At 40.7% G+C, this 25,749-nt stretch overlaps 1 protein-coding gene across 4 annotated transcripts in view; it reads left to right on the top strand.

Moving 5' to 3' along the window:
- The window catches only part of Adamtsl3 (ADAMTS like 3), a 287,836-nt gene extending 266,168 nt beyond the window's left edge, over positions 1-21,668 (top strand). The window contains exons 24-30 of one of the 4 annotated variants that reach the window (XM_040729180.1): positions 5,260-5,442; positions 6,010-6,126; positions 10,405-10,588; positions 11,802-12,006; positions 15,164-15,261; positions 20,785-20,996; positions 21,517-21,668. In XM_040729180.1, coding sequence (XP_040585114.1) covers positions 5,260-5,442; positions 6,010-6,126; positions 10,405-10,588; positions 11,802-12,006; positions 15,164-15,261; positions 20,785-20,996; positions 21,517-21,620 — 1,103 coding nt within the window. In that variant the 3' untranslated portion in view covers positions 21,621-21,668. Of the gene's footprint in view, positions 1-5,259; positions 5,443-6,009; positions 6,127-10,404; positions 10,589-11,801; positions 12,007-15,163; positions 15,262-20,784; positions 21,014-21,516 lie in introns of those variants that run through there. The other 3 variants (XM_040729185.1, XM_040729194.1, XR_005870063.1) reach the window with 3 other exon arrangements.
- The last annotated feature ends 4,081 nt before the right edge of the window (positions 21,669-25,749 follow it).

Raw genomic sequence — 25,749 nt, 5'->3', positions numbered from 1 at the left:
CAGTTTTTTTCTTTATTGCTTCTATTTCTATTTTGATTTCTTGAAGCATTTTCTTCACCTGTTTATTTTTTCTTGCATTCTTTATGGGATTTGGTGATTTCCTCCAATTTTTTGGTTGTCTTTTCCTCAGTATCTTTAAGGGGGTTTTCATCTCTTCTTTAAAGACCTCTATACTCATAAATTTGGTTTTAAGATCATTTTATTGTGCTTCCACTGTATTGGAATATTCAAGGCTTGCTGTAGTGGTATGGCTGGGCTCTGTTGGTGACATGTTGCTCTGTCTGTTGTTGTGTTCTTACACTAGTGTTTAGACATCTGGGTTTGGAGTGATTGTATATCTAGGTGCCAATTTCTGAATTTGTCTTTGTTGCATGGGTGTCTGGTTCCTTGATTTCTGTTTCCTTTCTGGTCTGCTGAAGCCTGTGGTTGAGTAGATGGTCTCTGTGTGCATTGAGGGCTGGATTTCTGATGGCCTGGAAGACCTCTAATCCAGTAGAGGGTTGTGGGACAGGATCAGGTGGCCAGGAGAAAAAGGGAACTTGGGGTCATGCTGGGTGGGGCAGGAGAGTGTTGGTTGGGATAGTGGCTTACCTAGTTTTCAAGAATCTGGCCTAACTTCTGCTGGAAGGCTTCCACAAGAAATGTGGACCAGGATATGGTGAAGAGGGCAGGAGGGGAAGTTGAAGTTAGGCTGGGTGAGCAGGGTGGGGTGGGGGCCAGTATTACCTGGGGTTCGGGATGCTGGTTTGACCTCTGGAGGTGAGAGGCTTCTGCCAGAGGTGTCAGCCAGAATCGGGTAGCAAGGAAAGGCAGGACACTTGGGGTAATTGTTACCTTTTTAAAATAAAGAAGAAAATAATTGAAAACCTACCAAAATTAAATCATCTAGTATGCTGATGGAAACAAGATAAATAGGCTTTGTAACTTCCTTTATGTGGTAGCAATCAACAACTACTATACATAGTGTATACTACATATGCATGTATGTACATATGATCTTGTTTGCTACTACTACCAAACCTTTCAACAACTATAAGCTGCTTAAGAGAGAATTTATTAAGAAATGTATGAGGACTATCTGAATTCTGGTTAAGAGATATTCTGAGTCTAATTACATGGCTCCAAATCTCATTTTCTGTATTTAATAGCTATGACCTTAGGAAAGCTTGACTGTCCTATGTATATGTGTACAGAAGAAGCTAAAACTATATATGTACATGTCATTAGAATGCTCTGGCTGTTTAGGGTAAGCCTAGTTTTCTCAACATAATTTGATGTCTACCAATGTATTCATTTTGTATTGCTGCTGTAACAAATTACTACAAACCTATATGCTGAAGACAACACTCATTTATTATCTTGCAGTTCTATGTGTCAGTAAGTAGAGTATGACTGCTCTATCTAGAGGATCAAAGGTCAGATAAAGGTGTTGTTGAGGGCAAATTCCTGTCTGGAGATTCTGGGAATACATCTCATTCCTGTTGTTGGTAGAATTTAGTTCCTACTCATTGCAGGACTCAAGGGCCCACTTGCTTGTTCCTATCAACTGGAGGCAACTTCCAACTTTTCGAGGATACTTGCATTCCTTGGCTCATGGATCCCTTCATTTCAAAATCATCAATGGGAGACAATGCCCCTCACACATATTCTCCGGCCTTGTTGTTCCTACTCCATCCCGTTTTACATCTCTAACCACTCCTGCTCTGCTTTTCTGATCTTCAGCACTCACAACATTGCATTGTTCATGCAGACAACCATAGTATTTTAAGGCCATCTGACTTGTTAACTTAGTCAAATCTGCAAAACCCCTCGACATCAGTATTTATATTAGTTATTTGATGCAGCAAGCAGAGGATACGAATCTTGAGGTAATACCTTTGGAAATCCCCCAGTCACACAAGATCATACAAAGCCACAGGATTAAAGACAAAAATCCCTGAGAGCAACCAACTCAGACTCAGACTAAGGTTTTGAAGCCCTCAAGTATTACATCTAAATGCAATAGCATTCCTGTTCTTATTTCACATTCCTTTTGCACTTAAGGCTCATGAAATCCAATGTGATACCCAAAGTTAACAAAGTAATAGATGAGAATGAGAGCAGCACCTCCCTTCACACCTAAGGCAGCAACTTTTCCATTTTGTTGCTACTTTTTTGAGCATGAATTGCATCTTTTTTGAAAATAGATTCTTTTCTTGTATAAGTACATCCTGACCACAGTTTCCCCTCCCGACACTCCTCCAAGCTTTCCCCACCTATGCTCATCCCCAAGATCTCCCCACCAACACATACCAGTTTCCCAGAAAAGAGCAGGCTGCCAAGAGACAACCAAATGTGACAAAACAAGATACAGTAAGACAAGGCAAAAGCCTTCACTTTGAAACTGGACGAAGTAACCCAATAGGAGGAATAGAGTCCCAAGTGCTGGCAAGAGTCAGAGATATACCTGCTCCCACTTGTACGAGTTCCCCCACCAAAAAAATTAAGCTAACAGCCATAACATACATGCAGGGAGCCTGGAGCAGACCCTTGCAGGCCACATGATGCCACTTCAGTATTTGTGAGCTCATATGTGCCCTGATTAGTTGATTCAGTAGGACATGTTCTCCTGATGTCCTCCATCCCCTCTGATTCCTACAATCTTTTCAACCCCTATTCCACAGGATACCCCTAGCTCTGAGGAGAGGGACCCCAAGTAGACTTCAAATTTAGACTTTACCTTCACATAATGTTGGGTTATGGGTCTCTGCATCTGCTGCCAGAGGAAGCCTTGCTGATGATGACTGGACAAGGCACAGATCTATGAGTATAATATCATTACGAATCATTTCATTGATTGTTTTGGCCAGTAGTGTTTAATTCTACCATAGGTCTCTGGGTTTTCCAGTCTCTTGTCCCTGGACATCCAGATAATGTAGGAAATGTGTTCCCTCTCATAATGCAAACCTCAGGTTAAACCAGACATTGGTTGGCCATTCTTGCAAGTTCTGTGCCACCATTGCCCCAGAATATCTTGTAGGCAGGATAGTTTGTAGGTTGAGGGTTTTGTGTCTGTGTTGATGTCCAGGTTCCTCTTTTGTTAGCTTGTCAAGTACCTTCCCTTGCCAAAGAGACTACAATATAGGGGTGAAGGGTCAATGAAGGTACCAGCTCAACCTGTATGGATGCTATCCTTAGCAATGAAGCCCTGCTGTCACATTTTGGAAAGCAACCCTCTGTCCTAGCATCAGCCTGGGTTATTTAGGAATCTCCATGGGACCCCCTTGGCCAACAACTCAACCAAATTCAACCTGCTACAAGTTACTTTGCACATGCCATTATAAAAGTGGTGAGATAATTTCTTCAGAAAGCCAATCGATGTTTTCTCCCACTAGAGCACTTTAGAAGGAGAAGACATCCCTCAAACCAGCTACCTATTCAGTCCCAGGCACCACCTGAGGCACCATTAACTCATAAAAATCAAGTGAAATTGTTCTGAATTTCAGTAGCCTAGCAAAATGCTAGTACTTATTAAGATGTGGGTGAAGACATTTTTCCAGCTTTTCTGTCCTCCCCTGTACCCAGGCTCCTGCTGTGATAGTTCTGGAAGCCTTACTGGAAGTCTTACTGACCCAGACTAAAACTCAACACTTCCTTTTTTCTCTACAAGTAAACTTTTTATAGAATTATGAATAAAATTAATGAAGATTTCTCCAAGGAGCATATAATCTTCCTCCAAGGCAGAAATTTTTTTAACATGTATCTTTTTCCTTTTTTTTCAATTTAAATTAAAAACAAGCTTGTTTTACATGTCAATCCCAGTTCCCTCTCTCTCCTCTCCTCCCCTACCTCCTACCAACTTCCTATCCTATCCCCTTTCTGCTCCCCAGGGAGGGTAAAGCCTTCCATGGGGAATCTTCAAAGTCTGTCATATCATTTGGAGCACTCTTCCCCGTGTGTCTAGGCTGAGAGAGCATTCCTGTATGTGGAGTAAGCTCCCAAAGTCCATTCGTGTACTGGGGATAAATACAGTTCCACTAACAGAGGCCCCATAGATTTCCTAGACCCCCAAACTGACATCCACATCCAGGGGGTCTGGAACAGCCCTATGCTGGTTTCCCAGCTATCAGCCCACGAGCTCAGGTCATCTGTTTCTATGTGTTTCACCAGCCTGGTCTTGACCCCTTTGCTCATCACTCCTCCCTCTCTGCAACTGGATTCCAGTTCAGTTCAGTTTAGCTGTGGGTGTCTACTTCTGCTTCCATCAGCTACTGGATGAAGGCTCTAGGATGGCCGATAAGGTAGTCACCAATCTCATCGGAGAAAGACATTTAAGGTAGCCTCTCAACTATTGCTTAGATTGTTAGTTGGGGTCAACCTTGTAGATATCTGGACATTTCCCTATTGCCAGATTCCTCTTTAGACCTATAATGACCTCTCTATTATGGTATGTCTTTTCTTGCTCTCCTCTATTCTTCCCCTGACTTGATCTTCCTGCTCTCTCATGTCCTCCTCTCCTCTTCTCCCCTTCTCTTTCTCTTAACTCCTACTCCGCTCCCCCAATCTCCCAATTAGCTCAGGAGATCTTGTTCCTTTCCCCTTCTCTGGGGGACCATGTATGTCTCTCTTAGGGTCCTCCTTGTTTCCTACCTTCTCTGGCAGTGTGGATTATAGGCTGGTAATCCTTTGCTCTGTGTCTAAAATACATATATGAGTAAGGAGGAACATTTCTATCATATGTTCACAACCAACAGATATATATATGTATATATATGAGATGATATATATTGTAATATATTATATTTAGTTTCTGTATGTACATGTAACATAAGTAAATTCAACCTTTCTAAAGACACACACCTAGACAGACAACTAAATATATATATATATATATTGCTTCTCAAAGTCTTCTTGGTAACAACTCAGTAGTCAGAATTCTTCTGCCTCCACTTACCTCAGCTTTACCAACTCCTTCTTTTAACAATTTTCCCACTGGCTTGCCCAACTAAAATTCCCTTGCATTTCCAGAGTGAAGCAATCTTTCTGACTCCTATCCCCTAATATAATACATGAACTAATGAGGTACCCCCTGGACCAAAGTCTTTGCTCCACCATGCTTCCTCATATATATGCCTTAAAAACAGAATCAGTCATTTCCTATTAGCTATGATTTACCCATTTCCTGACTTGTACTCCAAACACTAGATGGTATTTTTCTCATAGTTCTGTGGCCCTATTCTTAAAGGAATTGCCTTTGTCATATTTGTTTTTGTTCCAAAGGTGTCCCTCAGCCTAATGTAACTTGGTTGAAGAGAGGAGGATCTCTGAGTGACAATGTTTCCTTGCTTTTCAATGGATCCCTGTTGTTGCAGAATGCTTCCCTTGAAAATGAAGGAACCTATGTTTGCACAGCCACCAATGCTCTTGGGAAAGCAGTGTCAACCTCTGTGCTCCATTTGCTGGGTGAGTGTCCAATTCTAATTGTTCCTGATTTGTTCAATAATGTGTAAAAAGTAGGGCCAGACTTGCTGGGCTGGAGTCAAAGTGTGAATGATACAGGTGTCATGGTTCTCATCCATGCCATTGCTGCCTACTTAAAGTCACTTCTAACATGCTGCCAAGAAAGTTTTTAGAAGGCTGTGATTGTGAAGCTACTTTTCTGCCTAAGTAACATGCACTTTCCTGCCCAGCATTAAGACTTCATGTCCTTCCTCTATATCTACTTAACCCTCAACCCCGATTGTATATGTGTACTGTACTGAGGTCTGTTTTAGTCAAAATGATTTTGCTGGTCCTATTAAACATGTTCATGCGCACACACAGTCACACACACACACACACACACACACAGAATCAGACACACACACACGAAGGCATGAACACACAACCTGTGTGAGTCAGAGCATCCATGGACACACAGCATTCTATTAGAAAAATTTCCTCTTCATAGTTTTCTTCAAGAACACCCAAACTGGAATGAGAATTTGATGGTTTTTGATTGGTCAGATGTGTTACACATTGTTTTCTCAGAACGAAGAGGACTGGGCAGTAAGAGTGTATTTTCTAAGGCTCAGAAAAGGCGCGTTATCCAGGTATCCAACAGCAGAGTCAACAGCAACAACTCAACAGGAGAGACCCTGCCTCAAGGTCTGGATTTTGACTGTTTACAGAGTTCTTTTTGGGACATGTATTTTTTGCTGGGAGACCTCTGGAATTTTTCTCTATGCAGTGTACTCTTGCACATTTACTAAGGTTTTTTCTTGCCCCTCAGTCTTTGGTAGTTCAATCTAATCCTTCCACAGTGAAACAGTTTTTGAAATGAGGCAGCTCACTGAGCTCATATCCCTAATATACATCATTATTTGTGATGTTGTAGATATTGATTTTCCAGTTTCAAAACAACCATCACTTGAAGAAACACCAACATGAGGAAGTTCTTTTTAGCTGTGGGATCAGTTCTTTCATTTTATATTCACACACAAATTTCCCATTCATACTAATTTGTTATGTATTGATATATAATCAAAAGAAGCTATGTAACCCTCTTCTGAAGGCCAAGGGGAGTAAGGTAGAGGTAAGAAAGGAAAAATCAGGAAAACAGGTGATGATATCAGCTCCTTGTCACTCAAAATTAGGTTGTGATGGCCACAGGACAAAACAAAACTACTGTCAGACCACATGTTTTATTGTGTGGAATGGTTAGAGCAATGATGTCATTTTGGGATTTGAAATTCTGAGGAGTTCCTTGCAACTGTACAATGAATGTAGAATATCATCCTGTATGTAGGGGGTCTATAGTTTCTAAGACCTTTACTTCCTGACATTCAAGGGAGAGGATAGGAGAGGTAAATGGTGATAAGCTGTTCATCAACAGCACCATGTGTAACTGATGACAACCCTGCTTAAGTTACTCATTTAGATGTAATGCTACCAGTATTACATGGTTAATTATTTATTCATTTGGCATTCAGTGTCAAGTGCTGAGCACTTGCTTCTCCTAGGCCTGCAGCCCTACAGTCTCAGTCATTGAAAAGCTTCCAGTCTAAGAAAGAGACAGGCATGTAACAGTTCTGCTGAGGCAGTGTAGTGAATACCAAGAGAAAAACATGGCCAAAGCACAACGGCATTGCTGAAGAAGAGGCCAGCCTCTTTCTGGAAATGTCAACTAGGTTTTCATGGATGTCATGATATTTGTTCTGGGAAGAGAAGGAAGGACCCACCAATAGGAGAAACTAGAATATGAGAAGACATTTAGATGTTGCATGTGCCAGAGGCACAAAGACCATAAGAACTCCTGCAACAGACAGAATAGCAGACATTCTCATGATAATGCAAGGCCAAGCCTTTAATGTAGACAACACTTGGCTAATTGGAACTATTTACATCATTTTAGCACCTTGTACCCAGACTCAGAAATTAGTTATGCAGAAATGTATGCAAATACTTAAAAGGGCATGCTGTAAAGTGTGTCAGCCCTTCGGTGATGAATTAGGCTATCGCTTTATAGAAAATCATTTGTTAACCAATGTTAATTCAATCACTTATATATGGCACACCCTGCCCTTTTGTTGACTAGAACAGCATGTATGGATTTGACTTTTCAGTAGGAAAGATAAACAAGAAATAAGTAAACAAATAAATACGTAGTTAAGCACTGGGATGAAGTTATCAGAGCAATGGGGTACATAATGTTTGGTTTTGGCTGCTTTGGGGAAGATAGTCAGGACAGGCCTCCTGGGGAGGAGCTAAGGTAGCCTAGACATAAAGGATGAGATAGAGCCCTCTGTGCAGCAGGGTGAGGAGGGCTTTTCCCAGAGGGGGATTAGTTACATTGAAAGTAGCCTGATGTGCTTCACAAACAAAAAGAGTGTGCCTGCAATGAGGGTACAGAAGGAAAAGGGAGTTTCTGAGAACCAACCATCCAGGATTTTGAGGGTCAAGTTAAAATGTCAAGCGTTACCAAGGAGCTTTATATGTGAGTGTCAAGCTATGATCTACTTTTCAAATACAACTGAAGAAATATTGGCAGAGCCTATTTCCTCATTCTTATGATTTCCCTATTGAGTGATTTTGGCCTGTCTGTACCAGAATATATTTCTGATGAAGAACTGCATGAAAAACATAAGAAACTCCTTCAGTTAACAGTGGCCACCACTCCCTGACTACAAAACAGTATACAAAAGCCCTTGATGGACTCTTCATAAAAAGTAACATATGAGTGTGTTGTGTAACATTGTTCCTAGGGAGACCTGTTCACTACAGATAGGGAACTGACAAGAGACCAAAGTAAAGACAACAACTAAGTGCAACAGGAAACCAATGAGTTAACTTACAGGAATATGGGCAAGGACTACTTGCAGGGATAGGAATGACTCAAAGGGAGCTACAACATTGTAAGTCCTCCATGCCCTGCCAATATGGTGACTGTGACAGCTGGAACCGTGGAGTTCATTGCAGGGCTTTCAGGCAGCCCAACAGGTCTGAGTGTCTCTTTAATCGTCCTGACTGGTGAGTCTCCTCAGCAGTCCTTATTGCCTATGTAGCCTTGGGGAAGAAGGAGTCTTGTGCATCTGGTTGGTTTCAGGGACTTAAGGCCTTTTAGAAGCTCCTGGTATCACTGAGCCTTGGAGGAAATTGCTGAATAAGAAGGAGGCAATGGGGAATTGCAGATCAAAACCAGGAGATGTAAGTTCATGCCTACTAGAATAGCTGAAAACAAAACACAAATTAAATTCCAGCAAGCCATAGTTCACCTAAAGCTTCTGTATGCTGGTGAGCTGAGATCACACTGGAAGACTGCTTGGCACTTTGCAGTTAAACACACATCCATTCTCAACCCAGAAATTCTACTCATAGGTATTCATTCAGAGTGAAAACGTGCTCACAAAAAAAGGTTTGACCTCTCCTGAAAGCTGTTGACAGCAGAATGAAAGACTACAGTGTATTCAGAAATACAGTAAAAGAAGATATACTATTGATACTCCCAATGATATGAGTGAATCCCCAAACAGCATACCAAGCAAAGGAAACTAAATACAGAAGCCCCAGGAAGAAGTACAGCCAAGATATAATGATAATTTAAAAAAAAAACATGTGGTCATGTAGGAGGGGAAAGGGGCTGATTGGAAAATGGTAAAATGAAAGCTTTAGGGATGTTAAAAATATTCTTTGCCTTGTTGTGCATCATAGATAAAAGAGTTCACACAATTGTGGAGCTCATAAAATTGAGATTTGAGTACTTTCTTGTACATAAATTGTATTTTAATAAATGACCAATCGTTTTGAAGAAGGTACATGTATCCTGCCTTGCTGAGATCTGGAGTTAGGCACGTGTGGGTTCCAATCTTCCTGATACATAACAAACACTGGGGAACTTATTTAGCTTTATTCAATCTCTCTACCTCTGCAAATAAAAATAAAATTAGCAGCTTCATAGCTGTCAATGGAAGATTAATTTTTAAAGTGTCTAGCCCACTACCTGTTCACCCCGGAGAGTCTCAGTAAATGGCCACCTTGAAAAGAAAACGTTTTTAAATAAACTATGATTCTGAAAGTCCAACTGGAGATATAATTTATGGCTCTGCTCTGCAAATGATGCCATGTGAATTTAAGGTAAAAACTCAAAACTCAGAATGGAAAACAATAAGTTAAAGAAACCATTCCATTCTGGGAGAGATCATGTAGACACAGCTGGTAGCTATCAATTATTCATGATTATTACAGGGAAATTTGGCATTTTCTGTGGCCATCCACAAACCTGTCATCATCATGTCCTACCTCATCTTTTACCGAGTGTCGCCAAGGAAGGGAAACATGAAAGCTGTGATTACTAGGAGGTGTTTGGCTTTTACTTGTCTAAAGAAAACCTCATTCTTACCTTTCCAGATGTCTCCAGAACAAATTATTTATGCAGTTTCAGATGGGATGTGATGTTTGGGTTAAGAATTAATGGAAAAGTAAGGGTGGGACTCAAAAGCATCTCACCTTACTGCTTAATCCCCGGTCCCCATTCCTCCTGCTAAATCATCTTCTGTTTCTCTGCCTGATCTGTTTTTGGAAAATGGATGACAGTAGGGCATCCCCTGGAGAGGCCTTCCTCCCTGCCCTGTTGGCTCTGCTTAGAGAATCCTTAGGAAGCACTGGCTGCACAAAGCCCCCCTCCCTTTCTCTTGGATTTTCCTGGTAGACCTAGCCAACCTACAGTGGCCATCTCCCGGGCTGTGCTCCAAAGAGCCCATTCTGGTCACGGTTTCCAGTCCTCGGGGACAATAATCTCTGTGCAGTGGCTTTTTCTGTGTGTGCCATTTAAAAAGCAGGTACGTAGCTAACCACAGAACAACTGATGGTGGTGGTTGGCCCTCTGCCTCCAGCGTATCATCCTTTCTTATTTGGGATTGCTGGTGATATTTCATTTCCTTTCTGCAGAGCCTTTTTGGGAACCTGGCAACTGGACACATTGTTCTGCCACCTGTGGCCCCTTGGGAGTACGCCTTCAGAGGCCCCGGTGTGTGGTGGCCAGTGGGCAGGAAGTAAATGAAGCCCTTTGTGGACCTCACAGGAAGCTGCTAACTGGGTTTCAGTCTTGTAACACCCGGGATTGCCCAGCAAGGTATGTATATCTAGTCACTTTCTTAACAGTATACTGGTTTTTGCTGGTTTTGAAAAATGTAATAGAGACTGGAGAGATAGCTCAGTGACTAAGAGCACTAGCTGCTCTTCCAGCAGACCCAGGTTCAATTCCCAGAACCCACATGGTGGCTCACAACCATCTATAAGTCCAGTTCCAGGGAATCTGACACCCTCTTCTGGCCTCTGCAAACACTAAGCACACAAATAGTGACCAGACATACATGTAGACAAAACACCCATACACATAAAATAATATTAAAAGTTATTTTTATAGGCACAGTAATTTAGCTATACTCAGAGTTAATGGGAAATAAATGATTGTCACATAGTCTAGCAGAAAATTGATCAAATGACACAAAAATAAATAATAAAAACAATTAACAAATGACGAGGTGCTTTTGTATTTTTTGAGCTCAGATCTGTAAGGCAGGCATGATTTTTCATCCCTAATTTTCTGATTAAAAGATGGATACTTAGGGCTTGGAGAGATGGCTCAGTAGTTAACAGGCATAGGTTCTTGTAGAGAACCTCAGTGCCCAACACCCATGCCCATGCCTCACAACTGCCTGTAACTCCAGCTCCAGGAGATCCAATGCCCTCTGCCTCAGTAGGCACTCATAACACACACACACACACACACACACACACACACACACTAATAAAAATGATACAGATTGTCTTAAATAGGAGAACCTTGCTGTTCTACAGTTCCGTTTCCTATAGAAACGTCCACACTGCCTCAGAAGACTTTGAAAAGCAGAGTTGCTGTGTCAGATACAACAGCTGCTTTGAGGCATGTCAATGTTGCAGGCGTTCTACCTGCCATATCTTTTAGTAACTACTATCATTTCTAAATGGAGCATGTCATATGAGAATCACCCTTGAGAAAACATAAATATCATGATACAAACCCACAGGGAAATGTGTACATTGACAATTGGTGTACAGTGACAACTCTCTATTAAACCTTGTGGGTGGCACATTCATCGCTACATTGGTTCTTTCCACCTAGTGACACTGCTCTTCCTGAGGGGAGGGGGGAGGGGAGGGGAGGAGGAAGAGTGGAAGTTACCTGTGCTGCAACCTTGTTCTGGAGAGACATGAGACTTCCCTGACACCACCATAGTGTTAAGATCAACAAATGAGCCTTTTCATGACATCCCTTGCTGAGGTCCTGTAGCTTTTGTTCCTAGGTGGTTTACAAGTGTGTGGTCAGAGTGCTCTGTGTCTTGTGGTGAAGGATTTCACAGTCGGCAAGTGGCATGCAAACAGACAAAAGCCAATGGGACTGTACAAGTGGTGTCCCCAAGGGCATGTGCTCCTAAAGACAGGCCTCTGGGGAGAAAATCGTGTTCAGTCCGTCCATGTGTTCAACAGGTCATCGACCCAGGAAACCAGGTAACTTTAGATATTTGGCAGTATTATCTGTAATCACCTCTTTGTTACTAATGAACTTTCAAATTATTTAGAATATCTAACTTGAAGGATTTATTCAACATTGAAATGATATCATATGTTTGTTACCAAACAATGTGATCCAGGCACAGAAAACAAAGACTGTGATTCCACTTGTATATGAGTCTAATCAAGTTCATAAAAGCAGGGAATAGAACAGTAGTTTTAAAGAGCTGAGTGACTGGGGAACAAGGGTGTTTGACCTTAAAGAGTACAAAGTTGTGCAAGATGAATGTGTTCTGGTGAGCCATTATCAAAACAGTATATATAGCTAAAAATGCTGTTGTGGCTACTTTAAAATTGTTAATGGGCCATGTATTTTCCCTTTTATTGAAAATATGTTTTTTCATCATATAATATATTCAGATAATGGTTTCCCCTCCCCTCTTCTTTCCAGTTTCTCCCTACTCATCTGGATCTGCCCCTTCCTATATCTCATTAAAAAAAACTAACAGGTTTCTAGGGGATAATAATGTACTAAATAAAATATAATAAGATAAAACAAAAACTAACACATCAGAATAGGACAAAACAAACAAAAGGAAAAGAGCCCAAGAAAAGGCACAAGAAACAAATATAGACACAGAGACCAACTTATTTGCACATTTAGGAATCCCATAAAAACACATCTAGAAACCATGATTTATATGCAAAGTACCAGTGGTGTACAAAGGAATAATTAAAATAGAGAAATAAAATTGTAACAAGCAAACAAAAACCTGACATGACACTAAGAGACACAGAACCTTCAAAGATGCCACTGAGTTCATTTTCTTTTGGCCATACTACTGGGCATTCTCATACTGAGAATCCCTGGGGAAAACTAAATTTTTACTTGAAAGTGGTGGTCAATTGAGATAGCTTCTGGATTAGAGATGGGGCATGTGTCTACATCTTTCAGCTCTAAGAGCCTAGCTGCATCAGACTGATGTAGGTCTTCTATTCATGCCTCCTCAATCTCTGTTAGTTCATAAGTGTGTCTGTCCTGCTGTGTTTACAGGGCTATCTTTCCTTGATGTTCTCCATCCGCTCTGGTTCTTACTCACTTTCTACCTCCTCTTTCTCTGAGCCCTGAGGGGAAGGATTTGATGGAAACTTCCTGTTTAGAGCTATGTTCCAAGGTCTCTCTCTCTGTGCATAATATCTGACTGTGGGTCTCCGTATTTGTTCCCGACTGCTCCAGGCAGAAGCTTCTCTGATGATAGCCGACTAAGGCACTGATTTGGAGTGTAGCAGACTGTCATAATGGCAAATTTCAGGCTAGCCTGGGATACAAAGACAGTCCAGACTACCTAGAAAAACCCTGTCTTTAAAGAGCAAACAAAATTATAAAGTAAAATAGCTAAGAATTTTGTTTTTGATGTATAGAAACTTTTAATGAAAAATAGAACACACCGGAGCTGGAGAGATGGCTCAGAGGTAGAGCACTGACTTCTCTTCCATTGGACATAGGTTTGATTCCCAACACATACATGATGACTCACAAGCATTGGTAACTCTCTGAGTGATACAATGTTCTCTTTCGGCCTCCATGAGCATCAGGCACACAAGTGGTGTGCACACATGCAAGCAGGCAAAACCACTCATATATAAAATAAAATGTTAAAAGATAGCATATTATTAAAATGAATAAATTAAAAGTTGGACACATAGAGGACCTATTATTTTGTTAAATGGAAATATCAGCATTATAAGGACCCAGAAATTAGATTTAAACCACAAGTAGATGCCACTTTGCAGCCATTTTTGCATTGTTTAAAAACAGTTTAACAAGAGAATGCAGAACTGGAGCCTACAGGACTATAGACAGGGTGTAAAATGATGCATCCTCATCACAAAACAATCTACAGGTTCTTAAGGTGTTAACATGAACTTAAGGATGACCCAGAAGTTCCATTGCTAGGTGTGTATCCTAGATCAGTGAAAACACCATACAAACACTTACAGATAGAGGTGATAACCTAATTACTCATAATAACTAAGCAGCAGAAGCAATACAAATAACAGTAACACGACTGCCAAAATGATGAAGGAAGTGCCAACGTATCTGAGCTGTGGCATGTTAGTACAATGAATATCATTAAAAGGAATGTGGGACTGGCATATTCTATACCACAGCCAGACCTTGAGCACCTCAGGACAAATAAAGGAAGCCAGACACAGGACTGTACTGTTGTGTCTATGGTAGGTAAATCTGTCAGACAAGAGGCAGCTTTGTGGCTGCCTAGGCCTGCTAGGGGAGAAAGGACGGCTGAGGGCTCTAGGTTTCTTTCTGTGAGGGATGGTGATAGTGTTCCAAACTTGAGTATGGTGTGGCAAGTCTGAAAGCCATTACAATGTGTGTTTTTAATGGTTGATAATTATATGGCAGGTGAATTAAAGCCCAATAAACTATAACATAAAAAGATTGTATGATAGAAATCAGTTAGGTAAGGTAAGAAAAGTAAGGAAAATCAAAAACTACACTTAGAACATACACCACAAAATTCTGACCTCACCAGAGAGCTCATTGTAACAGTAATAAAAAATGTAACATACTTTTCCATGCATTACGAGGGAAATGTGATGGGCCTTACAGCTGTGCAAAAATTCAAGGGCTGCAAATCAAGCTTGAGCTGTTTCTCCTGTAGCTGAACTTGCCTTAGCACAAGTGCCTCCATCTTTGCTCAGAGCAAAAAACAAAACAAAACAAAACAAAAACAAAACAAACACAAGGTACACGTGCATGTACACATACACACAAACACACACACACACACACACACACACACCAAAACCAAAACAAACAAACAAACAAAAAACCCAAAACTACTTTGGTTTCACTAATTGTTTTAAATATAGCTGTTTCCATACTTAAGTTCAATCAATTCAGAGTGTATCCCATCCTTTCCTTTTCCCCCATGTGGTCTGAGTTTCAGAGGATAAAGAATGTGGGCGGAGGATACATCTGTCTGCAGAGCTATAATCATACCCCTCACCATAGGGACAGCTGGCCCCCTGCAACTTGTCCTTGGCCAATCCACGTCAGTAAGGATCTCAGCACACACAGTGTGCCTGGGTGTTCAGAGTGCTTCAACACTGCACTGCGCTTCTGTTCTAGTGTCCCGGACGCTGCATGGGCCATGCCGTGAGGACACAGCAGCACCACATACCCTGTGCCCACAACAGCTCCATCTCTGACTGTGAGGACAGAAGGAGGTACTGACCCCAGCCTGGTGCAGCACACACCTCCCCTTGCACCTTCGGGGACCAGAACTGCCTGAAATGGAATTATTCCTAGTTTCTGTCACTTGTCATAATTGAAAATTTCTAGTCAATTATTATTTGTTTAATGTTATCCTTGACAGTGTGCATTATACTGAAATATGGTCAATAAGCACTATTCATACTGACAGTTATTTGGATGTTAAACAGAAAGAGAAAATATTCTAAAGGGTAAAAAGAAGCACCCTAAATAGATTTATAAACATATGTATGTACATAAGTGTATATGTGTTTGCATACATATACTTACATATACATATGTTACATATATAACATATGTGACATGTATATGTTTTAAATATATATTTTTTCTCAAGCCTAATATTTCACTTGGCTTTACAGGTGAAATTTTCCTGTTTTCAGTGAATGATTCATCCCTGTTTAGAAGCTGTGCTGATTTGGTATTAGCATGATTTATCAGAGAATAAAAATAAACTTCTTAGTTTTCAAGGGGGGTGTTTGTTTTTCTCTTGCATGGAAGTCTGTATGGACAGGTGGTAGAGTAGAACTTGACTCATGAGAGCACCTGAATGGCCAGCCTCCATTTGCTGGTTCTACTACCACAGAAGATAATTCCCCAGCCATCCCAAGTGTTAGGGAACCTGCGCGTTATACACCACTAAGGAATTTTCATTCCATTGTCCTTTTATGTGTGACCTTGGACTATATAGCTGTTTATATTGCAAATGCAATATTATCATACATGTGATCTTGAAGTTAAAATGTTACAGTTAGTGAGCAGAGTGCTAGCACCTAAGCAGTCCTGGTCTCAGACAACACCCCATATCTAATTCTTTCTTACTGCTCCACATCCTGAATCCTGCTTAAGAGTGGAATGACCTTGACTATTGGCTTGGTCGCTGTTCTGAGCCTTCAGTATGGTTTGGCAATGTAGAGTCAGCAGTATTTCCTATTCCCACAAGGTGTTTTCAAGCCAGAATCATTCTCCTCAAATGGAAAATGTTTGTAGCAGCTGCCCTTATTCTCAACAGACAACTTAGTTTACTACTTTACTGAGAAGATAGAGACCACACACAGATGTGCACCATCCCAGATGTTTCTCTTTGCATATTTACAACACAAAAGCATATATGGATGGAGCCTTTTCTTTTAACATAATATACATATTTTTCTGAATCTTATTTATGATATTTAATATTCCATTATGTCTATGACAGGATATTGTTTTAATTTTTGCCCTTGTAAACAGATGCTGCAATAAACATCTCAGAATGTATGTCTTTATGCTCAGTTACATTTTTATGGGGTAGATATTTAGAAATCAAAGAGGGTTTGTAAGTATGCTCCCTCAGCTATTTCCAAATTATCATCAAACTATCTAAACAATATGAGAGTTATCTCCATTTCATTAACATTAGCTATGTGTTTAATCTTTCAATTTTAATTAATATGATAGAGTTCTTTTCTGTAATGTTCTATATGGATTTTTGACCCCTTGTGCCCTTTGTCTTTAATTCACCTTCCTTTTGTTTTTCATTTTGCCCACTATCACCCTTGACTAAACCACATCCATCCTGTTGGTCTCCCCTTCTTCATCCTTCTGTTTTCCAGGACAGTCTCCACGCTACAGATCAAGGTGGTTGTCTAAATGCAAACCTAGTCAGCTATTACTGTAATTCAGACTTTACTTGCTTCTAGTGAGAAGGCTAGCCAAAATGTTTAATGTGGGGTTACATGCTCAAATCCACTTCTTCCTTCCCTGAATTCTCTTCTCTTCTCTTTCCTTTTCTTTTCTCTTTCCTCCCTTCTCTTCTTCTCTTCTCATCTCTCATATACATATGTATGTATATGTATATTATATATATATCATCACTCTGTCTCACTTTTTCTTTCATATATGAAAAATATAAATGGTATATATATATTTGATCTTCATATATCATCCTTATAGTCCTTAGATAGACCTTATAGGCTCAATCAAAGGCAACAAAAACAAGAGGCAGAAAATATAAAAGAAGGAAAAGGGAGCATGGAACGATCTATCAGGTGGCTCCGAATCTGATCAAAGAGGATCTTACACAAAGGACATGGAAGTGAAATGAAAGAGTAGATTTGATTAGAATTGTAAGTGTAAGTCTCCCAGGGCTGTTCTTACGTGAAGGTGTCAACTGCCTTTCATTTGCTTTGTGTGGCTTTTCTCTGCCAGAATAGCCCACCTCTGTCATAACCTGGTGTTCTTCAGGGCTATTACTTTGCCTCATGTGTCTGGTAGTTTGTGGGTAGGAGGCCAAGTTGATTAGTAGAGAGAGCTGCTGAGAGGGGTTTCTCTGAAGTTTTATAATCTAGTTCTCCCCACAGATATCTGCTGAATTGGTATGCTTGCTGTCTGTGGGTTTGATTAAAAGGTAGAGAAGGTCGCCTTAGAGATTCATATCTTCAAAGTGCTTAGAGAGGAGCAATGGGATGGAGTAGAGACAGCCCAGAAGCCACAGCAGGGGCTCAGAAGATGTGGGATGGTGTTTTATAGGATATCACATTGGGGCTAGGGTAGAGAATGGTGGGTGGTCTGTATTCTGGAAGGCTCAGGATATGTGGGCTCTATTGAGTAGCCTTGTAGACATCCTGGGAACTGTAAGAGTAGAACTAATCCGGACTTATCTAGAAGAATCATGAGGACCTCTGGGACGTGAGGAAATGCTGAGGACATGGAAAGGTTCTCAAATGATGATTTACAACTTTATCTAGGTGTCATAATATCCTGGGCCATCTTTTTGGGGAGATTGTCTGGCAGTCTACATCATTTTAAAACTGTCCACTTCTGTCTATTCTTGATAACTAGCCAGGCTTGGACCCCATTGACAGCCCTTAGAATTGATAACTCCATCTGGCTGGTGGTGAGAGGATGATTTGAAGCAGTAATAGAGAAATTGAGGCAAGCTAGTAAGACAGTCACTTCATGATTCCTACTGCCATCACACATTCATAAACACATGAGGTCAAACTGTGTTTGTATTGTTGGTGTCTACACAACCTCTACCTGACTTGGGTCTCCTCATTCCAAGTCATTTTGTTCCTGCTCTGAAGGTAGATGCCCTCAGCTAAACCAACTTTGGTCTTTGGTTTTCAGCCTCCAAGAGGGTCTGGGCTTTGGCCTCCATGTTGGTTAACAGATCCCTGGGCCTCTCATCATTTGGATTTAGGAAGGGTTGACCTTCAATCAAGAGGACAGTTGAATTATTTAAGTCCCTTCAGGCCAGAAACAAGTTTCTGAAAAGAGAGCATAGCCTTATTAGTTATACAGGATCACCTAACACTTGTGAGCATCCACTTACTAACCTCTTGAATCTATTCTTTAAGTATTTGTAGGAAGCTGACCTCTGGAGTGGGGGAAAGCCAAGGAGTGTTCAGTCTGTTCTGTTGGTCAAAGTATTCGACTTTGGGACATTACAATTTATACCCACTGAGAAAACAAGGGAAATTAACAGGACAATCTTTTCTGATCCCTGGTCCCTAAATCTTTTTTTTTTTTTTTTTTTTTTTTTTTTTTTGGCCTAGGGAATCTATTGAGCCTGGTCCCTAAATCTTATAGCAACTAGGTGGGAAAGCATTGTTTCCTAGTTAAACCCTTTGATGGTGTCTCCGCCTACTGGTGAATCCAAGTATTGCTTCCCACTTTGTGTAACTCTCCTACACAAGTAAGGCTCTCACACCTCTCTCCATTTTCTTATACCTCCAGTAATATTTCAACATTCCTTAGAAGAGATGCTGCTTGTAAACTGAAATTTAGTTACAATAACGACCAGAGAGTTCAATGGTGCTGCTGGAAGATCAGGAGGGACTGTACCTGGAGAATGGGAAGTTACCAGCTTGTTTTTTCTTCTCTCATCTCTCCAGCTTTTGGTTTTTTATTTATTACTGGGTTTTTCTAAACATCCTTCAACCTCTTCAGCCTATGTAGCAGACACTGTTATCCCAAGCCTCATTCCTTGTTCCACATCTTCCAGATTGCAAAGAGAAAGACAACTACCGAAGCACCTCAAGTTAGGACCTTCTCCCAGTCATCTTTGGGGATAGAGACTGTCTCCTACTTGCAAATGTACCTCCCACGGCGATATGTCTGTGTATATCTGCTGAGATGCTGTCCTCTGAGGTCATTGTCTTTCCAAACATCAGAAACCACTGAGTTTCTTTTCTATTTTAGATCTTACTTTCCAAGTAAATTGAGCTTTGTAATCACTGGTGACAAATCTATATGTGGCTAAAATGTGAATTGAGCACACACCCAGTGGCAGACAACATTGCAGGCCTATACATTCTTGTTATAGCTGAGTGTTTTGGGACTTATAAACAGCAACTTAAGGCTTGTTAACAATTTTAAAGAGGCTTATTGTGGTCATTGTAATAACTCTCTTCCTTGCATAAATTAATTTGCTCCAGATTATAGTCTGTTCATGGGTATACACTGATTTTGATGTTAGAAATCCCTGGGAACATACAGCATTTCTGGCCATGACTTATTTGTCAGATCATGTTTCAGGGGAGATGTTAATTAAACCTTAGGTATTGGGTAATGGTGTCACCCTATATTGTATGATATAGAGGCAGGGGACATGTGTGTGTGTGTGTGTGTGTGTGTGTGTGTGTGTGTGTGTGTGAGTGTTGGTGATTAAATCTAGGGCCTTGTGCATACTAAGCAAGTGATCTACCACTAACTATATCCCCAGGCCATTTTGTTGTTGTTTTAATTTAGGGCTTTCTATACCTGATGCCAAACTTAACCTTTGAGTCTCTTACTTCAGACTCCCATGTAGCTGGAATTACAGACCTATGCTTCCAGGCCCAGCTCAGGTCTTGTTTTTAGATAGAACACTCTAGGATGCACAGACCTTGTGCTCACCATCAGTGGAGCACCAATGCCTTTCCTGGGTTCCTTTGCAGTGATTTCACACCCTGTTGATTTTCTTGCACACACCTGAGTATGAGCAGTCGCCACTGGCTTCTCACAGGCCAGTACCCTCTTCTTGCCGCCCACTGTGGCATCTCAGCCACTCATTGGCTCTCTCCATACACTTTTCAACTTTATTTCGGTACTGTCCCCCCATTTCTACTTCTTCATTTCCATGTGATCCATACACTAAGTCTTAAATAAATGCTATGACCCTTTTTGCTAAAGTAAGTTTTCCTCTATTCCTTTTATCAAATCTTTGCCAGAACTTTCCTAGCATATCTAGTGATAATGTGGGTGGACTACATGGTCATTTTCAACATCTGGGCAATGATCAGTATTTTCAGGTCATTCCCAACATCTGGGCAACATTCTCAGGTATCTACTTATCTTTACTGTGGTCAGAAAGTCCTACTACTCTGCTTATCCAGCCATGGACAGTGTGAATTTGTTTTCTGAGAGGAAGCCTCTGAATTCATAGTAGGAGAAAGGGCTTGATTGGCATCTTCTCCCATTTTATATTTCTTTCTCTCTTTTTTTTTTCATTTCAGACATGCCTTTAGGAGGAACTGTACCTCAGGGCTCTGTGAGACATGTTGGCGTGTGGGGCCCTGGAAGCCCTGTACAGCAGTCTGCGGTAGGGGCTTCCAATCTCGCAAAGTCGACTGCATTCACACAGGGAGCTGCAAACCCATGGCTGACAGACATTGTACGCAGATGAAACCAGCTTCCTGGAGGCACTGTATTGGGCCTTCCTGTGATAGTACGTACCCTTCTCAGGTATCTCCAGCTTCCCCATAAGCCTTGTCAAAAATCCAGACACAAATGTGCCTATCTCACCCTTGTCACATAAGAGCAATGGGGCACAGCCAGCAGCACTGATTCTCAAAACAGTGGCAGGCAGAGTTCACACGCATTTTCCCTAGCAGTCTCCTCTGCTAAGACTGAGCCAATGGGCTTGTACAGGTAAACAAATGTCCTAAAATTACATAGTGAATATATTGCATGTTACTTTTCTAGGGGGCAAATATGAGGCTTTCTTCAGTTTTCCAAGGGGCCCATGGCCCTACAAAAGTAACACCTACCCTCAGCAGTGAAAGAAGTACCCTGGGTCGGAGGACCTGTGAGGATCTCAGGGTGCCATAGGAAGTCAGTTGGTCAAGTGGAGAAGTGAGCTGACTGTGTTTCTGATACAGGGCAAAGCAGTTGTACCAGGCATACCTAGTTTCTTATTCATTCTCTAATGAACCACATGCCATGGGCTCTTTTCTCTTCTTTTGCAGGAAACTGCACCGACACAACTCACTACTGTATGTTCGTAAAGCACCTTAACTTGTGCTCTCTGGCCCTCTACAAACAAAGGTGCTGTCAGTCTTGCCAAGAATAAAGTGTTGGTGGGGTTCTGATGCTGCTGTGGTGAGAAAAGAAAAATCTAGAGGCTCTTTCCCCCATGTCTCTGGGTCAAAACCACACACTTCTTCTTCTTCTTCTTCTTCTTTTTTTTTTTTTTTTTTTTTTTGGTTTTTATGAGACAGGGTTTCTCTGTATTGTTTTGGAGGCTGTCAGACCAGCCCGGCCTCGAACTCACAGAGATCCGCCTGCCTCTGCCTCCCGAGTGCTGGGATTAAAGGCATGCACCACCACCACCCGGCTAAACCACACAATTCTTAAAGTTTCTAGAGTCTATGATGAAGCAGAGGTTGAGGCAGAAGCAGGACCTACTCCAATTTTGTAAAGTTAGCTTTTTCCAGTGGTTGTTTTTTAATTCCAGTTTCTCCAAATGATGTATTCTAGGATTAGCAAAAATGCATCAGCAGCCATACCATTGCTCGTGGGACCTCATCGTGAGCACATCATCACCCGCTGTGATTCATAGACCAGCCAAAAGTGGTCCATACCAAAGAATCAGCAGCTGAGGATTTCTCTCAGGTTGCAGAGTTTCAGCATATTTGTGCGATATTTATGATTTAAAGGCTGTGGCCAGTAGCTGTTCAGATGTCAGCACTAATGGCATTTTCTAGATCCTTAAGTTTACTATGAGAAGAAGAGGCAATCTCCCTGGACAGCTCTTGATACCACCTGAGCCAAGAATTCACTGCAGACAGCATCTCACCTTCACTCTTAGAGCATCCATGGGAGAAAACACAGTAGACATGACTGCCAGTTTCATAACTACAGAAATCTATCTGTGACCAAATGAGGCATCTTGGAAATCAAAGGAGAGGAAAAGCTAACCTTTTCTACTGATTTTGAAGTATATTCCAAGCTTTCTTTTCAGAGCTGTGAATGAAACTTTCTCTAAGCACCATTCTCTTGCACATAGAGATCAGAGCCTTATCAGATGTAATTTATGCATACAATAATATTCCTGATGATTTTTATTTTGGAAAGTTTATAAGAAAGTAATCTAAATAAGAAACATGATAGATGAAGAAATTGTTTATAGTAAATGATTGTTATAATTTGAGGTGGTTTGTCAGTAAATCCAAAATCAATTAGGATTAGGCTGGAAATAACAATTTTGGGGTTAGGAGCTAGAGTTGGGATTTGGGTTATGCGTTGGGAAGAAGGGTTGAATTCGTCTTGGACTAGCACTAGGATTCAGTTAGGTGAGAAAGGAAGTTGCATTAGAGCTAAGAACAGAGCTGGCCTTAAGGTTAGGGCCAGTTTAAGACAGGGTTGGATCTCTTGGGCCAATGCTAGTGTTCATGACATTGGAGTCAGTTTTGCTGCTAAAGAAGGTTGATGCTCGCATTCAATTTTAACTCCTACAACTAATTCGGCTATGAGGGCCTTTCCATGGTATTTTGCCAGTTATGGCTTTAGATGCTACACAATCCCAGATCAATGGTCCTGCTTCCTAACTCGGTGTCCTGACTGTTTGCACATGCAGTACTCACAGCCTCCTGGCGCACAGTGCAACCTTTCCTGAGGCAGGTTGCATTGGACCTACCTCCTGATCAACATGTGAACAGTGCATTGTGGCTTTTGATTGGTCTGTGGAGAAGCTTGCTGAGCCTCTCTGCCATCATCTGAGTACAGATCTATCTTCTGTTCCAATTTCAGCCTCACTGACACTGGGACAAAGACTGCTGGAGGTGGAGGGCTTGGTGGTCTGGAACAGACAGGGCAAAGGAAAGAGCACACCAGCCCTTGAGTTGTTAGTCATCAATCACATTTGATTGTTGAGCGTATTAAATTAAAAGAAAGATCATTTGTAAAGTACTCTTTGTATATATTTATTATATGACTCAAAGGTGCAATATTTTATTTTGTACAGTATGTAATAAAGACATGGGACATATATTTTCATATTAACAAAATTTCTTATTAAACTGCTTCACCTTTGTATTTAAGGTTAAAATGAACCAATTTTCAGTTGCTATTGTATTTTCACCTGTTAACATTCAAATGGCATTCCTGTGTACTGTATTTTACTACTGTTTTTATGATATGGTTTAATATTTCCCTTTGATGATCCTTAATTCAAAATAAATTCACTTTGAGTATCCAGTGGCATCCTTAGGTGGCTTCTCTGTGATGTGCTTTTGTTAGACTTTGGAACTGCCTCCTTGCCCGTCTGTCTCCTTGTTAATCCAGTAGCTCCCTTTGTGAGTTTGAAATCCCAGATTGTCCTTTGCATGAATTACAAGAATGAGAGATCATAGAAATTCACTCCAATTCCACATCCCAATCCTTTGTGTCTTATGAATCCTACTTTTAAAAATGGAAATAGAAAAGTTAGTAGAATCGTGGGATGATAATAGGCAGGAGCAAGTAGGTGCTACATCCATAGATAGCAGAGCATACCAATGCCCCTTTATTTATATATTTGAAAGGCTTGTGGTAGGCTCACAGCAAATTTGAGAAAGTACAGATTTCTAATACATGAAAATATGAATAACCTCCACCACTAGCACTATCCTCTCAACATTTCTGTTTTTGCTGTAATTCATGAATCTATAAGGGCACATCATAACTGAAGTCTGTAGTTTCCACCAAGGTTTGTTCTTGGTGTCACACATTTTGAAGTTCTTGGTAAATGTAAAATAACATGTGTCCATTTTACCATCCTAAAAAAATCCCTCTTCTTTTTAACTCTTCATCTCTTTCCCACTTTAATTTGTGAAAGACACCTGGGTCTACTTTCATTTCTTGCATGTGTATGTTCAGGCATTCTATCTCCAGTTGTTGAATGACTAAACTGGTCAACTGTACTAGTTTTTTATCATTTTTCAAAAATTACTTGATATATTCATGTAGGTCTATGTCCAGGTCCTATATTCTGTTTCTTGGATCTATTGTCTGTCCTTTTATCAATGCAATTTTGATTATTGTCATTTTGCTAAGTCTCTTGGTTGGTTAGTGTCAGTCCACAAACTTTTTTGTTCTCTCTCAATGTTGTTTTGATCACTCCATAATAATGTTCAAATCACTTTTTCAGAATCCCTTGTTGGGGGGGGGGTCTGTGGACACCATGGCCAGCAGTGTTGCTCTGGTCCATATGAGGCAAGAAGGAGATCCAATTCTACATGACTTAGTAGAGAGTGTTGGTTCAAATTTCAAGAGTCTGACACTGGGTAGTTTATTTCAGGTATATTTAAGCACAGCACAATTTGGAAAAAAGTTAACTTATGATAATTAACTCATTCCTATTTGTACAACAAAGCTTAAGACATGATTACATTGAAACTCTTCATAAAGTATATGCGACCTCTTCCATAAAGATGGGTTCTATAGATGGGACAGTGGTGACAAATGTCTTTAATCCCAGCACTCAGGAGGCAGAGACAGGTGAATCTCTGTGAGTTTGAGGTCAGCCTGGACTACAGAGTTAGTTTCAGGAAAGCTAGGGCTGTTTCACAGAGAAACCTTGTCTCTAAAAACAAAACAAAAAGAAGAGGAGGAGGAGGAAGAGGAAGAAGAAGAAGAAGAGGAGGAGGAGGAGGAGAAAGGAAGAAAAAGAGAGAAGAAAGAAAGAAAAAGAAAGAAAGAAAGAAAGGACAGGTTTTATAGTGACATCTTTTTGAAGGTCTTTGGAAAGATCTGGTGGGTCTCAGTCATATAGATAATGCAAAAGTCACCAAGCTGTAGCCATATCTGTTCCCATTTGTGAAGTACATGGGCTCTGTAGATTGACTGAGAAAGCAGGCTCAAGGTAAACAATGCTCAAGATAAGGGTCTGGGGAGGACAGCAGTAGCCATACAGGCTATTTACCACATCCTTTCCCAGGAAAAAAACATGCATTTTTTTCACATTCCTGGTTTCCCTAGTGCTTGTCTGTGAGTACAAGGACTTTCTTTCTCCTACAATCCATAAAGAAACTTACTAAGATTTTAATGGGGATTATATTGAAACACAGATCAAGTTGAAAATGTCATCATGATAATAATAGGTCTGTCTATTAATTAATGGAGAATATCTCTATTGAAATGTTCTTTTATCAAAGGTTTGTAGATTTTATCATATAGATCTTGAACACATTTTGTTCAATTTTTATTACTTAATTTTGAAT

Source organism: Mesocricetus auratus, unplaced genomic scaffold (assembly GCF_017639785.1).
Source record: "Mesocricetus auratus isolate SY011 unplaced genomic scaffold, BCM_Maur_2.0 Super-Scaffold_4256, whole genome shotgun sequence".
Taxonomy (NCBI): domain Eukaryota; kingdom Metazoa; phylum Chordata; class Mammalia; order Rodentia; family Cricetidae; genus Mesocricetus; species Mesocricetus auratus.
The sequence above is the reverse complement of the archived record's forward strand: the minus strand, read 5'-3'. Positions and strand labels throughout refer to the sequence as shown.